Source organism: Sylvia atricapilla, chromosome 6, assembly GCF_009819655.1.
Source record: "Sylvia atricapilla isolate bSylAtr1 chromosome 6, bSylAtr1.pri, whole genome shotgun sequence".
NCBI lineage: Eukaryota > Metazoa > Chordata > Aves > Passeriformes > Sylviidae > Sylvia > Sylvia atricapilla.
The window spans coordinates 23,743,021-23,760,713 of NC_089145.1; the positions used below are offsets into that span (position 1 = coordinate 23,743,021).

Here is a 17,693-nt window from a genome sequence, read left to right on the forward strand (position 1 = left end):
TAGTTTTTCTTGGATCCCTGAAGCCTTTGAGCAGTTCTCAAGCAAAGATGGCAGTGGTGCTTCCTCCTCTTAGCTGCAATCTTTTGACCACTCCATTTTCCTTTTGCCCCACCTCGAGACACCTTAGCTGCTCATGACACTGCAGGTAAATCAGTGCAGTTTACAGCCAGTAGATTAAAACAAATTTGCATTAATTTCAGTTTTTGTTAATGCTGTGACCTGTAACTGGTTCCTTAATAGCCTTTGTCATGACTGGGAGCTGTTACTGTTCAACACTCTGTGCAGACAGGAGGATGTATAGCTCTCCTGTATGAAACTGAAAACTGAGTGAGTTTTTCTTTGCTTGCTTTTAGCTCAATTCCTATTTGGTTAGTGGTGAAATGACAGCTGTGTCTTTCTCAGCTGTGAAGCAAGGAATTCAGTGAAATCTCAAGGATGCTTGCCGCTTGGAAGAGGACATGACAGGAATGGGAGCAGAAGCAGAATAAATGTTGGAAAAGCACTGATTGTTTGTTTGCTTTAAAACTTAAATCTTGAGTTACTTAAAATAAGAGAAGTGAAGTAGAAGAGGGAGGAATACATGGATTCAAATTAAGTCTTTATTTCCTCATATTGTCGTTATGAGTGACAGAGGCCAAGCTGTTTTTCATTAGGTCTTGTAGGTTGCTTGCATTCTTCTCCATTCAGTGAAGAGGAAGGATTGCAAAGCTTAGGAATTTCTGCAGTAGCTCTGAGATTCTGGTTCTTTCAGATTGTTTCCCAGAAGTGACAGAGCATATCCTTGCTGTGACTGTAATAAACCTTCGGTGCTCCTGTAGCTGAGATAATATAAGGATCATTTTAGAATAATTACTTCAAGGATGAGAGAAATCTATCTATGAAGTAATGGAAAAGTTAAAAAGGAAAGCTCACAGAACCTAAAATGACAATGTTTCCTGCTCCATAACTGGGGAAACAAAGTCCAGTGTTTCACCTCAGTGAGGTTTGATATCGCAGAAAGTTTTCTGACTGTTTAGTGGCCTTCATTCATAAGTGCTGTCATGCCAGTGAAACTCATAGGTGACTGTACTAGGTGAAATACATCAGAAGTACCTTTTTGCTGTGGATTGTCTGCCTAAAACAGCAGGTTGCTTTTTAGCTGGCACTTAGCAATTGCTTGTCTACCTGACATTGAGTAATTTTGGAAGTCACCTGGTAACTTTTCTGCTGTTGTACTATTATTTTCTAAATTTTAGTGTACTGCATGATTAATGAGAAATGAACAGTAAATTGTTTGCAACCTTTATGGAACAGGAAAGGGTAGAGGTTGTTAATGTGCGGGTTTAAAAAACAAAACACCACACTGAAAGAAATAGAAAGTTATGTGTCTCATGTTGCTGAAGTGACTAATTCTTGCAAAGCATGATGTAGGCTTAAGGCAGTATTTTAAAGTGTTTGTCTAGTGTGTATGTGTGTATTCTGAAAGGTCTGAGTCTGTCAGGCTCTTGTGGTCCAGCTAAACATTCCCGCAATGTTTTAGGTTGCATGATGAAGTCCTTCAGTGATGTTATGCTAAACAACCTTTTATTATTATGTCCATTTCTGAGTGGACAGTATTTAATTTCTGTTTTAATGTGCTTGAATGGATGATCCTGCATAACAAGTAATTTAGTGCTGGGGTAAGTCCCTTGGATTCTTTGTTGTAGTTCTCTGTTGACATGCAATTGCACAGGACCTTGCAGCTATGTAAGAAAATGCTGCTTCACGTTAATATCAGCAAAGCATTTTTCTTGATGGCATCCTTCAGGTATCACTCTGCACTTCATAATATCAAATGGATGACATGCTCTCTGCTTGAGAGAAAATCTCCAGGTAATGAAATGCCAAGACTGAAGGCATGCTTTTAACTGTAACATGAAAAAAATATCACATGGTGGGAAGCAATGTTGCTGCTGCTTGGAATCCAGGTTTAGAGGTAGGAAAAAATGTTTTAGTCTGCTGAGAAAATACAAGTATTTAGGTTAAAGGTATGTAGGAGGCTCAGTGTCTTCTAGTTAGGGCCTTGGAAGAAAGCAGAATGTCAGAGGTAGCATACTGCAGCTCATGGCTTTTTGAGGTCTTTGCACTTTTATAGGTTCTTGGTAAAACAAACAGATGCTACCATTATATAATGTTTTTGTACAGGCTTGTAGAGAGAGTGGGAGAACCATCATACCAAATTCCAATCTTTTAGAAGGCTCAAAGACATTTTGAGAGGGCTATTCCTTTTAACATAGGACAAGATGTTTGGAGCAGGCTGATAAGATGCTTGGTTTCTTAGATGTCAGCAGTGCTTGACAGGCACGTGGAGCTACAGAAAAAAACTAGCATTTTTCACTTTCCTGCCAGTTCCAAATGTTTGAGGGAACCTTGTAGTTACAGAAAGGACATTAGCCATTTAATGGCTATTGAATATGTAAAATGTACCTCTGTATGGTCACATTTCAGCCAAAATATCTGGAAATTAGAGTTGAGATGTTTCACCAGGTCCTTACAAAGTAGTTCTGGTGTTTCCAGGGAAGACCTGCATAGGATTCTGAAGAGAAGCTGGGAGGAAAAGTCACAGAATGGGTCAGGTTGGAAGGGACCACAGTACGTATTCTGGTCCAACCCCCTGTTCAAGTAAGGTTATCCTAGAGCACATGGCACTGGATTGCACCCAGTAGTTTTTGAATATCTCTTGTGAGGGAGACTCCCCAGCCTCTTGGGGCAACTTGTCCCAGTGCTCGGTCACCTGCATAGCAAGGAAGTTCTTATGCTTGAGTGGAACTTGCTCTGACACCCTCCCTTCAGATACTGACAGACACTGATGAAGTCCCCTATCAGTTGTCTCTTCTCAAAGCTGAACAGGCCCAACTCCCTCAGCCTTTGCTCATAAGAGAGATTCTTCATCCACTTAATCATCTTCATAACCCTCCACTGGACCTTCTCCAAGAGCTCCATGTCTCTCTTGTGCTGAGGATCTCAGAGCTGGAGACAACATTGCAGATGGGGTCACTCACAACTTTCTCCTGTATAGCCTTGCCTGTTAAAATTTCTCAGTCCATTTGAAATAGTTGTCATTTACCTGATACTTCATGCCTGCTTTTTGACAAGAACTTAAGGCTGAGGATTTGATGTGTTTAACATGCTTTAGTGATTGAAAGGTTCCTGTTTCTGTACTCTGAGACTTCATGTGTTGTCCACCGTGAGCTACTTCCATAGGCAACTAAGAAGCTGCTCAGGAAACAAAGGGTAATATATTTCCTGTTCAGGAAAAAAACTCATAGAATCAGTAGTTGTTGCCTTTTGTCTGATTTCAAGAACTGAATAGTCAGCAGGGAATAAAAATATACCATGGTGGTTCAGGCTTTGAACAGAATATTTTTGGAGTCTTGCGGGAACTGTGTGCCAATAACACACTTCTGAGAAACGTTTTGTCACTGTAGTTAGAATATGTTGCTTAATTTCCCTGTACAAGTATCAAGGAAATTTAATTATTATTACTGATTTAATTAATCTTGAACTGCACTCCTGCAAATGGGGGAAAAGTTTCTTCCTCCATGATGTGACATTTATGCATAATTAAAGTGGGTTTTTTTTGGCTGCCATATAGTGCCATAGCAGAAACCAATGGCTAGTCTTTTATTATTGCTCCTTGATTTTTCCAGGCATTGCTGCATCCCAGCCTTTTCTATTAATTTGTTCAATCTGTTTCAAATTAATTTCCACCAGATGCACTAGTTTAAAAAAATATTTTTTAAAAGATTGAATCTTAATTTCCTGCCCATAATTCTAATCTTCTAAGGTCCCTCCTGTATTGTTTCTTTTTCTTCTGTTGAGTTTGGAGCAGAATATGTCCTATTTTGGTATTATTTCCAGGCTCCTTTTACTTGATACTTATTCTTTCTTCCAGATCATTAATAAAGTTATTTAATGGGACTGGATCTAATGCTGATCCCTATAATACCTACTCGCTATGTCTACCCCCTGCAGCTTGACTTGCTGCCATTTCTCATTATCTTTTGTTTATGGTCCTTCAGCTGACTTTTTTGATCTGTGTTTGCTGGTAACCCAGCCAATTTGAATAAGATTTTCATGGCAATAATAATGCACCTTCTGTTCAAAGACTCTGTATGTGTAGAAACAGATTGAGCATTAAGCCTCAGTACATTGTGGTGGCATAATAGTAGTATACCCACTTGTAGAAGGGAAGAAGTAATTTTGTCAAGTTCTACAGATAGAGTTAGGACAAGTATCTAGAGACAACAATTGTGTCTTAATCCTTGAGTATTTTTATGTTAAAATCAAATGCTTTTTCTGTATTTTTTTTTCAGTAGTTCTTTCTGTAAATGCTTTGCTATTTCCTGGGTGCAGGTAGAGGCTCTCAGTGGAATTGCTGGTCTTTAATTCTCTGGGGTCAGAATTTGGATCCAGAGACTCAAGCACGTTTTTAAAAGGCCTCCTATTTCTCTCTCCATGCAGTGTTTCTGAAAATATAGCTTCTGTTCCAGTCTCACTCTAACTCAGTCATACACCCATTGCACCAACACTCGGCCAGTTTGCACTTTGTTGCACCCCTTATTTTCTTCAAGTCCTAATCAGCAGATGCCCTGTGGAATTTCTCTTCCTTACGCTTTCTATTCTTATGTTAAAAATGTTACATTAAGTGTAACATTTTTGAGGCCTGTAGTTGTGCGGTTTAATACTGTAACTGAGGGTGATTGTAGTTGATAACAATCCTCTCTAGCACTTTGTTCAGTCACATATTTAACTGAGAACAAGCTGGTTCAGGATTGAGGTATCAAATTGAAAGGGGAACTTCTAAGGCTAGGAGACTTTCATTCTCACTTGCAGACTGCCAAAGTAGGCACCATATTCCATTACCAAAAAGCGGTAACATCTTCCATCTCTTCTCTGGTTCATGTGGTTTTGTTGAGGGTTATGTCTTTTTTTTTTTCCTTAACCTTACCATTATCACATACTTCCTCAAACAATTCTGTTTAAAGCTTAGAAAACTTTTGGATTGCTCTTCCTAGTGATGTTAAGTTTAGTCTAGGCAGGCTTCAATAGCTCGAAGACCATGTGGGTACCAAATCAAAACTGTTTAGATGCCTCTGTAATGGGAGTAGAAAAGAAGAGAAAACTGTTGGCATTTATCAGTGAATGGTGCCCCTTCTGACATCAGCCTGTTATGCTGTAATGTTGCCTTTGCTGTGTCTGCCAGCAGAGCTCTGAGTTTAAACAATGGTCAGCAAATCCCTCTTCTAAAGCTGGATTAACTGTACTTTTTCCTTCAGTGGAAACTGCTATTTTGGTAAGAGAGGAATCCAAAATTTTCATTTTCCCTCAAGACAGGCAAGCAAATAAAGCCAAGCTTCTCTGCTGTAGGAATTCAGGGAAGTGCTAGATAAAGAGGCAAAGTGTATCATCTGAACTATGCTCGAAGACTATGTGACATATCCAGCATCTGCCCTCATCAAGGTGTGTATGTCATGGGAATACAAAAGTCAGCCTGGCCTGGAAGTGAGAAAGAGGGATAATTGTTATCTGCCACAGACTTTCTAGCAACAGGTGGGCAAGGTGTTCAGAAGGCTATTAAAGGTTATGCTACAGAATTCACCCATTTTAACCCCAAGTAAACAATCAGATGCTCATGAGTTCTTAAAATACAGAAGGAAGAAATTCAGTGCATCTGTTGAAGCCAGGGCAAAATATTCTGATGCTTATTCCAGATTTGTTCAAAAATGCATCTGGGAATACCCTTCCATGCTTTCTCTGTGGAAAAAGCCCTGCAGCCTTATGCCCATCACTGTTAGGACTTTAGTTCTCTCCTTCTGCCTGTAATTCCATTAACCGTATTCCATTTCATTTACACAGTCCTGGATTTCTTTTTCCCTCTTTGTCACTCTAAGTGTCAAATGTGTCCTGTATTTTTACACTTGTTCAATATTCACTTGCACCTTGTGTCCTCCCATCATTTTTTAGTGGTAAAAAGATGGTATTGCCATATTTTTTGTTCTGTCTCTTGTAATAATGAGGTTTGCAGAAAGATCTCTGCCTTCCATTGAAGGTCTTCTGTAGGCCAGAATTAGGTGCCTGTCCATGGAGGGGGAGAAACCCAGATCCAAGTGTTACTGAGTGCTGGACCAAGAGAATAATTGATTGCTCTTTCCAGAGGCTTCTGATTCTGAGCTGAACAGTCTGCAGCTGTAAATAATGCCAAATCTGCTTGCAGTTCTGGCTTTTCTAAAGCTATTGTAGCTGTTTTCCTTGAAGCATAGAAGCACTTATGGGATACTTAGCCATGGTTTTAGCTATGCTATCCCACGTTACAGGCACATGAAGAATTGGAAGGTGGTGCAAACAAATTGATGGCTGTGAACTTCCTCCTGCTGATTTTAAAAAGAACAAGACGACGTTCTGTGTTAGGATCAAAGGGAAAAGATACAATCAACGGGTAGTGTGGAAAGGGAGTCTCTTTTATGTAGCTGGTTCCTGATACCTGGATAAAAGAAAATTTGGAAAGGCAGCATGGCATTGACCATTGAAGCCAGGATCTTTAGTTGTTCATTGAGAAAACTTCATCCATATGTGAATACGATAAATTTCTGATAGTTCTAGGATGCTACCAGAGACTGACAGAAATGTATTCATTTCAACAAAAGGTGGTTTTTACAGTTAGAGCAATCATGCTACCTACCCACTACCTCCCCACAGACATGATAGAGACCCCATCACTGGATGTTCTCAAGATGCAACTGTACAGGGTTCTGGATAGTCTCTGGAGTCATCCTGGCTCCATTTTCTACAAAAGGTTGGACCCAGGTAATCTTTTGAGGTCCCATCCAAACAGGGCTGTTGCATGATTCCATGTTGAACCAACAGCCTGTCAGAGGTTGAATTGCTGCAGAATAGTATTAAAAGCTGCCATGTGCCATTATTTTTACTAGAAGGAGTGGGTTAGAGTCTTTCTTTTTGGAATAAAGCATGCCATTAGGACTTAAACAAAACAGTGTTTTCACTCTCCACCAGAAATCTGCTGTTTCTATCAAAGCAACAGCTACAGAGCCCTGTTTGGTAATTATTCTGTGTACTTAAGTTTTCTTTGTAATGTCAATATTTTTATGAATCCATGGCAAATAAAGGGCTGCTCTGTAATAGCTCTGAGGGTTGCAAGTGACCTTATCAGCAGAATGAAGCATTGTATGTTAGGTTTTGCTTTATGGGGCTTTATTGTTTGGCCTGGGAGGTGAGGGAAGCAGAGTAACAACCTACTGTTTAAGCAGCCCTGCCCTTGCTCTCCCCTCACCAAAAAACCCCAAAAACACGAAAACAAACACAAACAAACAACAACAAAAAGCCCCAAAAAACCAGAAAGGCAGAAATAACAGGATGATAATTCACTTCTGCTTTTCAGCCAGAAATGCCTTAACTGCTTTGCCAACTTTAGACATAAAACTACATACTTCCTAACTATTGTTTTAAGTGTGATGAGGGCAATGCACCCTTCCTCAGGAGATGTTTCATTTATGAGATAAATATGAAGATGTGGAGGATATTTGGAAGGAATCTGAAGAAACTGAACATACCATGCTAAATTTAAGGTGATGGCAGATGTTAAGTATGAGGCCTCTGTTTAGACTCACTTCCTGTTTTTAAAATCTGAAGGTTGTTTGTATATACATCTAGAAAACTGTTTAGTTACTGGATCCTGCTGCTATGCATCTGGAGGGAACCAAACTACAAGACAGTCAAGATGATTTTTTGGTTGTTTATACCCAAGGGCAAGTGAGAGTAGGAAATTTTTGTTGTGGTCACATGAGAGGCCATGAAAATTTAGTGATATCAGCTCAGCATGTGGCAGTATCTCTGTTTAGCTTTTTTGTATCATTTTATATATATTGCATTGCTAAAATATGTCAGGGTTTTACCTCCTGCATAAGTAAAAAGATTTTTGAATCCAGAGTTAGTAAAATGTCGAAGCCTGCAATGTGATTTAAGTTTCAGGAAAAATATTTGTGATTACTAAGCCCAGAGGTGCCTCTTGTTGCTCCTGCTCCAGAATAATGTGTAGCAGTGCAATTAGATATGTCCCCTTTGATTGTTGGTCCAGTTGCCTGAACAGCAAGCACTAATTTCCTTCCTGTTGTTGGCCCACTGACTAACTGGGATTGAAAGGTGACACTGGAGCTTTAGATGTGTGTTTGGTCAGCCTTGTGTCTCACGCTCCCAGTGTTTAATGAGAGTTTGAGGTAAGAGGGTAGATCTTCTGCTGAGGTGTCTCACAGCAAGTGCACCACTTCCGCTTAGAGTTGGAAAAAACATGCTTCTCATCTTTATCCTTCCTGACCCTCTACTGTTACAGATACAGTTACAGGGTAGTATCACTGGAGCTCTGAGCACTGGGAAATAATCACGAGACACCAAAGGTGAAATACTATCCACACTGAAATCATTGAGGAAATTCCTGCTGCCTTCAGGTGTGCCAGCTTTTATTCACCTTGTTCTTTTTTCTGGGAAAGACTAGCCATCCCGGATGGCTTCTGAAACTGTTTGTAGGTTAAAATCAGTGTGTTTTCACAACAATCATGTGCATTACTTGACAAGTGCAAAACCAGGGTAGACCATGATTTATAGTGACTAGAAGGTTAGTTCTCCTAAAGGTCACAAATCACAAACCATTAGATCTGTGAAGGTTGTAATTCAAAATAGTTAAGCAAAGTATGCTTACATAATAGCACTACAGACACCAGCTAGTGCATATGAGAGAGTGTTGGTATCTAGGTCATAACACGTCCTTCAGCTTCCAACAGTTTCAGTAGCATGGTAAAATCACAAAGCAGAGCTGATGGAACATAGCAACTTTAATGAGGTGAGAAGAAGAGATTTAATATGTGTGTGCTTATATATAACCTAATATTAGCAACTTTGAAGAGAACTGTGTGTTTGACAATACAGCAGATTAAGTTACAGTTTGCAGACTGGGACAGCTGCACTAATTCTTTTTTTGCTGTTGCAGAGCTGTACTACCATGCTGCTCATAGGGAAGGCCAGAAAAGCTGGTGAAAGGATTAAAGAACAAGTCTTGAGAGGAGGGGATGAAGGAGCTAGGGTTATTTAGCCTGGAGAAAAGGAGGCTCAGGGAGACTCTGTCACTTTCCACACATACCTGAAAGGAGATTGTAGGGAGGTAGGCATCTTTTCTCCCAGGTACAAAGGATGAGCAGAAATGGCCTCAAATTTTGTCAGAGGAGGTTTAGATTGGATATTAGGGAAAATTTCTTCACCAAAAGGTTTTTCAACACTTCAGGATGGGCTACCGAGGGAATGGTAAGAGTCTCCATTCCTAGAGTATTTAAAAGGCATGTGGATGTGGCACTTAGAGATGTGGTTTAATGGTGGACCCGCAGTGTTCAGTTAATGGTAGACTTGGTGACCTTAGAGATCTTTTCTAACCTAAATGATAGTGGTCTTGTACCTTTCCAACAGGAAGGGGTAGTGGAGCATAAAGTAGCTGGGATGAGTGGTTTGGGGTGCTTTTGATGAGGATAATGGTAGAAAATTGCTTTTAAAAAGGTAGTTTAAAGAGCAGCTGCTTTGACTACAATATGCAACTAGTTCTACCTTTTTAGAAGGCTGTAGGTGAAAGCATAAGATGGTTTGTCCTGAATTTTCTGTGTTGTCAGTTTGAAGAAGTCTGTTTGATTTTTCTGGGTGGTTGTGGTTCTCCTGAGTATTCCTTAGTTTACTAGTCTGAAATGTTGCATAGATGATGAATTGCTTTCCCTTAGGAATGTCTGTTGCTTTTTTTGCATTCTGGCTACCTCACCCACTTGCTGTCTTTTTAGCCAGCCATTGCCCTGGCCGTACCTGCTAAGTTCTCTAAAGATATGACCACTCTGCCCTCTTACATTCCTTATTCACCTCCTGTTCTTTTGGCCTTTATCCCTTGTTACACCAGATGATGGCTGCTTTTCTGTTGTTTGCAGATCTCCAAACCTTGAGATGTATTGTTTTGTACTAAATCTTTAAAAGGTAACTTGTAATGGACATGAATAGAGGAATAGAAAGTTGATTTTTACACCCACGACAGACTGAATAGAAATCCTGCAACCAATTTGTTGGGTGCAGTTCAGCTTGGAAAACAGTCTGTAGTTTAGGCTGTACAACCTGCAGTGTAGCGTTGCAAGCAGGCAGCTGAGGATGGCAGAAACCTCTTCAGCCAGTTTTGTGCAGAAGAAGCATAATGTAATCCATTTTCAAGGAAGTACATCCCCTCTGAAGTTGAATCTTTGCTATGCTTGCACAAGTGGATGTCTCCACTGGAGGGAATTCTGCTGCTGAAAGAGTTGCAGAAGTATTACATCTATTTTGCAGATATTGCTTTTCTCAATTAGAATGGAAAATAAGGAAATGAGGCTTTTCTTCTTTTTGTTTAGATTGATACATGTGATAAACTATAAACTGTACACTAGATGTATAAGTGAGATCAGTGAAATCAAAAACCCAGAAAATAGTTCAGTATGTATGTGATTACCACTTGGGACAGGTATTTCTCTGTAATTTTTCCTTATGATCTATTTTTTAATCTAAGAGCTTTAGGTTTGTTTGAGTTGCAGAAAGAAGGAACCATGCAAAAAAATCCAACTAGACTGGCCTGAGGGGGTTGATGATTGATAGAGTAATCATTTGTTTAACAGTGATATTGATTATATAGATTGTCTAGATAATGTCAGACAGAAGTTCAGGCATGATGTTTTCCTTTTGTGGAGGGGGTGTTATAGTTTGTTCTTTTTCAAGGCTGAGATTTTTTTAAGAGGAAGTGTGAGATAATGTCATAAATAGTTGCATTTTCACATGAGAGTCAAGAGTTATGCTAGAGTATTGTTCTGAAGGTGGGAAAGGAGGGCTGGGAGGTCCTTAGGCTTACTTTAAGGCTGGATATAAGGTTATATATTATCGTGTGGACTGCGGTTTTTTTGGTCAGTTTGTAAAGCTGAAAATCCTTTTGCTGTTATAAGTGTCTGTTATGTGTAGTCTAATGTAACAATTTAATGTTTACAGGTAAATAATAAAAGATGTTTGTCTACTTTGACTGGAGTCTGAAATGTCTGAAATAGTGACATGCAAAAGGTTTGCATCTAAAAAATTTAGGGTTTGGAGATGACGTTTCAAATAGCAAGGATTCTACCTCAGAGTTTTCCCTTGTGTTGTGGTGTCATAACTAAGTGAAGAGCAGCAGCAGCGCTGTGGTCTAGGAGAAGACTGAGTTTGTAAAATAAAAGGGATGTTCTGATACCTGGCATTCCTTGAGTGTTTGTGATTAGTACTGAGTTATTTTTCAGCTGATTCCCAAGTCTCTTTTTGGGAGGTTGCACTTGACTGTTGCCTTAAAGGAGCCCCTTTCCAAGAAACTGTGCATAGTAATTGATCCCAAATTTCAATGTGTGAGGAGGGTTAATATTTTTCTTTGCAGTCGAGGCAAAGTTCATACACACTAGTGTGTACACAGAGAAAAACTGATGTCACTTTGTATTTAATGTTTACTCTAAAATAGATGGGCTCTCTTCAAAACATCTTTCTTTTTTTCTTCCTTTACAGGTGTTACAAGTAGCACTGAGTGCTCCTGTGGACGTAATCATTTTACCTGTGCTGTCAGTGCTTTTGGTGAATGCACGTGCATCCCTGCTCAGTGGCAATGTGATGGAGACAATGACTGTGGGGACCACAGTGATGAAGATGGCTGCAGTAAGAATACCATCCTTAACTTGTGTTTGGGAAAACTGAGTGTCTTCTTCTCTGCTTCCCTGTTTCACAGGCATATCCTACCGTTTGTATGATAAAAGTTTTTGATTGTAGATGATGATTGTAGATGATTGACTGACTCAGAGTCTAACAAAGCCATTGTCCACTGATATAAAACACAGTGAAAGCCCAACTTCGGCTTTTCTTGCAGCTGGTTTTAGTGGATGGTTGGACATGAATATGTTAGAGGGAAAGGAGGATCAGAGAAAAGTACCTCTCATTTTTCCACTCTTGCAAAAGTACTGTCTCTGAATTAAATTATATGATCTTGTTTTAAATATTAATGGAAAATAAACAGTGTGAAGAGGCATATTGAGGATGTCTCCCCTCTTAAGTAATATTCTAGTTTCTGTCCTGGCTGCCCTGAGAAGGGAGGAAATCAAACTGAAATCTGATCTTGGGATTTGCTGACACATAACCTTGCAGGTACTGTGTGTCTGCATAGTGTTGGCATCTGTGTAGCTGAGCCCAGCTAGGTAAGAACTGATGTGAAATGTCACTCTGAGTGGGTGTAGCATGAAAGGTGAATAGAGAAAGTCTCTTTCCATAGAGACACAAGTAAATTCCTTTTTTACCTCATCTCTTTGGATTCCACAGAGCATGGTAGAATTGAGGAGTGGAAAAAAGGCATGGTCTCATGAAACTCCTTTCCTAAAAGCTGCCCTAGAGCTGAAAATTTAAGGCTTCTGTCAATGGACATAAGAGAGAAATTTATCTTCCTCTGTTGGATCGTTCTCCAGCCTTCCCTGGTTTCTGCTGTTGATTACTGTATGGAAAGGAGTTTTCCTAATCTTTTAAATAGTATCTTAAAGAATCTCTTCTTCCATAAACTGGGAGATGTCAACCCAGCTTCTTGAAAATTTCCTTCCTTCTCAATTCTTGTTTCTTAAAACTTTGCAAACGTTGAGCAATGTGGAAGACCTTGAATATTGGGGAACTAAGACATATCCAATAGCTAAGCTGGTTTTACTGGCTTTATACTAAGCACAGAAAAAAATTCCTTTTTTTGTGGGTGTTTTTTTGTTTGTTTGTTTGTTGGTTTTTTTTGTTTTTGTTTTTGTTTTTGTTTTTTGTGTGTGTGTGTGGTTTTTTGTTGTTGGTTTTTGTTTGTTTGTGTTTTTGTTTTTGGTGGGGGTTTTTTGGGGGTGTGGATTTTTTTTTTTAGGTAAGCAAGGAGATTGGGGGATGGTGATGGGATTCTTTTAACTTTTTTTGTGGGCTCAATAGTGATTTAGACAAGTGATGCTTCTTGATATAATTTTCTTCGTAATTCAACAACTTCCAGCACCAAAGATTTCAGGCTAAGCAGGCATGGTAGGACTTCGGGACAGGAAAGGTAAGATCTTCTGTAGGAGTTAGCAGGAGGTCACTTCATACAATGTATGCCTAAACTGTGAATCTCCTTGCCACAAAAGATGGATTCTGAAACTTAAAACATTCTCAAACAGCAATCTGACAACTTTATGGATGTATAATCCACTAAGGGCTGTTAAAGATGAATATGCCATCTCTTGTTTGGGAAGACTGTACTACAAGTAGAGGCAGATTTTGTGTTTTGAGGAAGAACATTTATTTTCATGCTATTTTCTTCTGCTCTTCTCTTGGCATCTACTGATGCATCATGTATCTCTCTGTGTGGCCTGAAAGAGATGAGCCTTTTGGTCTTGGACAGTAAGATATAATATATTAAGGAAATACAATATATTAGGGAGATCTGGCCTGTATCTATTTAAATGGAAGCTGTGCAAACTAGAAAGCAGTACTGATGTGTGAGCAATCTGCTGATACTCTAAGGCACTGGAGGTTAGGAAGAATATAAAATAGAGGTAGACATATAAGAGACAGAATATAAAGTGATGCAGAGAATGTGGGAACTGGATTTGACTTCTGCCTTTTTTAATTTACAGTTTCTAAGAAGGCTGGCCACTGCAGTTAAGACAACAACAACAAAAAAATTCTATAAATACATTGGCAGTAAAAGGAGGGGTGAGGAGAGTCTTCACCCTTAGCTGAATGTAGAGGGTAGCCTAGTGTCAGGGAAATGAGAAAAAGGCTGAGTTACTTAATGCCTTCTTTGCCTTAGTCTTGAATGTCAAAACAAGTTGTCCTTGGCATACCCAGTTCCTTGAGATGGAACTTTGTGACAGAGAACTGAGTGAAGCCCCCATAATCCAGAAGGTAATAGTTAGTGACCTGCTGTGCTAATTAGACACCCACAAGTCTATGAGCCCAGATGGGATGCACCTAAAAGTAATGAGGTTGAAAGAACTTCCAAACCACTTTCAATCATTTAGCAGCAGTCCTGGTTAACCAGAGAAGTTCCAGTTGAATGGAGATTGGCAAATAAAACACACATCTACAAGAAGAGTTGGAAGGATTGTCCAGGGAACTAAAGGCCTGTCAGCCTGACCTTGGTACCGTGGTGGTCATGGAGCAGATCATCCTAGTGCCATCATACAACATGTGCAGAACAACTAGGGATCAGGCCCAGACAACATGGTTTTACAAAAGGCAGGTCCTGCTTAACCAACTTGATCTCTTTCTATAACAAGACCCAATTAGTGGATGAAGAAAAGGCTGGGTCGATGGGCTGAGACCAATTGCGTGAGGTTCAACAAGGCAAAGTGTCAGGTCCTGCCTGTGGGTCACAACAACCCCAAGGCAGCATTACAGGCTGGAAAGCTGCCCAGCAGAAAAGGACCTGGGGGTACTGCAGCTGAAATGATCCAGTGTGTGTCCAGGTGGTCAAGGAGGCCAATGGCATCCTGGCCTGTATCAGCAATAGTGTGGCCAGCAGGACCAGGGCAGTGATTGTCTCCCTGTACTTAGCACTGTTGAGGCCACACCTCAAGTGCTGTGTCCAATTTTGGGCTCCTCACTACAGAAGGACACTGAGGTGCTGGAGTATGTCCAGAGAAGCACAGTGGAGCTGGTGAAGGGTTTAGAAAACATGTCTTGGGAGAAGCAGATGAGGGAACTAGGACTAAGCCTGGAGAAAAGGAGGCTAGGGAGACTTCATTGCCCTCTTCAACTACCTGAAAGGACGTTGTAGTGAGGTGGGGGTCGGTCTCTTCTACCATGTCTCAAGTGAAAGGGAAGAGAGCAAATGGCCTTAAGGTGTACCAGGCAAGGTACAGACATTAGAAAAGAACTTTTCACTGAGTGATCAGGCATTGGATAAGTTGCCCGGGGAGGTGGTGGGGCCATGGTCTCTGGAAGCATCTAAGAGGTGTCTGGATGTGGCACTTGAGAATATGTCTTGGGGGTGGTATAGATGGTCTAGATGGTCTGTTGGGCTAGATCGTCTTGGGGTCTTTTCCAACCTGTGTTATTCTGTGATCTTATTCAGGATATAAGTTGTGCTGTAGGTCTCTTCAATTTAGTGACAGGAAAGCTAGCATGTACAGAGGACAGTAGATGGACAGGGGAAAAGGTGCTCTGACAAGATGGAAGAGGGAAAAAGGTGCTCCATTTATACAAGGCAGTAAAGTGATTCAAGGGGTAGGACTAGAATAGGAGCTGCCTTTTTAAATATTGCATCCTGGTAGAATAGATACAAAGAGAAGTTTTTCAGCTGACAGCCAGTAGTACTTGAAGTGCAGTCTAGTGGAAAGAAGACAGCAAAAATAAAAGTTAATATTTCTATATGTTAACATCCTTTGCCCCATTGCTTAAGTGCATGACTTCAGCACACACATGCTAGGTTGCAGTGGGCACCCCGAGGAACACTTACTCCTTTAAGCCTGTTGTATCTTGTTCTGAGTGGCTGCTCATTATGAACCCAAGTATGATACTATTCTTAGCTTGTAAGAACTAGATCAGCTCTGTAGTGTGGGTTTGTGGTAGTTGGCTATTCTGTTTCCTGTCTTGCTTAGTTTTTATACCACCAAACCTTTTTTGCCAGAGCAGGCTGCTTGCTAAGTCCCTCCCTTCTGCTTGGCATACAGAAGCCTTTTGAAGGTGTGCTCATTTATGGGGTTAACTTCAATTTCTCTGCCTGCTGACTGTGCCCAGCACAAACAGGGCAGGAGTGCAAGAGCAGGGGTGGGGCTTGAGCCCCTTGGAACAGCAGCTTGAACTTTAAATCAATTTAAGCTTCTCATGAATTAGCAGTGATGTACATAGTACATGAGAACAGTTGGGTCACTCATTTTTCTTTCCTTCCCCAGCTGTTTGTCTGTGACATGCATAAAGTTTCCTGGTTGGAGTGAAATTTTGACCTTCTCTGTTTTGAACTTGATTTATGGTTTTATTTATTGACTGAAATTATTAAATTTCTTTTAATACAAATACTGAGATAAAGGTTTTGATTGTTCTGATGAAGTCCTCCAGCAAGCCCCAGATATACTAGAGGCTTACTTAAAAAATTCCTCAAAAAATGTGGGGTTAGTCTTCATGCTGGAGTGGACCCAGTTGTTTTTTCTGACTTATAAACCTTAGTCTGCAACCACTTTATATGGAGTCTTCTGAGATGCTAAAGCTATTAAGATTCTTTTCCTGCAACTGTATGGATGTGCAGTTCTGAGTTTTACAGGCGAGAATTATAATATCAAGTAGATTCTCTGATTGGAAGAGTGAACAGGTGTCTTTGCAAGGAATCCCACCTTTCCACTGGTCTGCTGCAAGCTAGTTTTAGAGTTGCAGGATTTTCTTTTTTCTCCTGTGAATGTCCAAACTTTCGAGAGAAATAAAGCTGCATTCATACCTTTTTAAAGTGTACTTTTCTTCAGTGTATCATATGCTCATATGTATACTGTAAGCCAATTCAACAAGAAGAATGAGTTCTGTCTACTTTCTTGGGAAGAAGAGAGGAAAATGGGAAGACAGTGGTCTACTGGGCTCTTAATAAAGCAAGAGATAGAAGCAGAAACAGGCTGGGGGTTAAGCTGAAAATTACTTCTACAAATTAAGATTCACTCTTGCACCTGTGTCTTCAGTACTGCATATAAGCTTGAGTAGTTGATTTGAGTTGGCTGAATTTGGTATTAATGCAGTTTTCTAGCCTTGAATTGGTAATCTGTCATTTTGGTTAAAGAATAACTTTTTGAAATACCATTTGTGGTGTAAAATAAAAGCAAGATACTTGGTAGAGAGTGGAATTACAAATACAAAAAAAAGGAACAGACATGGGAAACACTCCTTTTGAGAGATATTTTCAGTTTTGAGATAAATTCTTAAAATACGGCATGTTTTACTTTGTTTGGTTTTTTAATGTTATGATACACATCATAAAACAAGTTTCCACTTCTTGAGTTGTTTGCACTAAATTTTTTCCTCAACTGTCACTGTTTCTGCACACCATAGACACTTTACATGTGTGTTGGTGTCCTCAGGACATCTGCCTCTCCTTAGGTACTTTCCACTGGTTTTGGGAAAGCCCTGCCTCTGCTTACCTGTGACAGAAACTGTTCTCCTTGCAGATTTGAAGCCCTGCTGTGATGGAAGCCAATTATTCCATGACATGTTTGCTTCCTGCTCTGGATCATGTTTACAAGCCGGAGTCCTGTAGTAATAATAGCAATAAGCAACCTGCCAGCTGTCATGCCAGCTCTGTAGACTTTGTCTGGTGTCAGCTCTCTGGCTGGCTGACAGTGTCTGGCTTGGAAGTCCTCGCTGCACATGCACGGAGCAGTTCAGCTGCCTTGTGCCAGCAGAGACTGCTTTGGCCTGTCCCTAACGAAAGCCGCATGCAAGCAGAGGAATGGTTTTCATTCTGCCCTCCTGCACGCCCTTTGAAGTCCTGTGTCGTGTGAATGAGTCTTACTTCCTGTGGCAAGGGTGAACGGACAACTGAGTAAACTTGGCCTGAGGACTGATAAATAGTTCTGTTTCTCATGAGATACACCAAATCTCCCCATAACCATGCCCCCAGATGGGCTTTTTTGCTC

At 40.3% G+C, this 17,693-nt stretch overlaps 1 protein-coding gene across 1 annotated transcript in view; it reads left to right on the forward strand.

Annotated features, from left to right (window-relative positions):
- The window catches only part of LRP4 (LDL receptor related protein 4), an 82,804-nt gene that overhangs the window by 29,157 nt on the left and 35,954 nt on the right, over positions 1-17,693 (forward strand). The window contains exon 2 of the mRNA XM_066321136.1: positions 11,602-11,748. Coding sequence (XP_066177233.1) covers positions 11,602-11,748 — 147 coding nt within the window. The remainder of the gene's footprint in view (positions 1-11,601; positions 11,749-17,693) is intronic.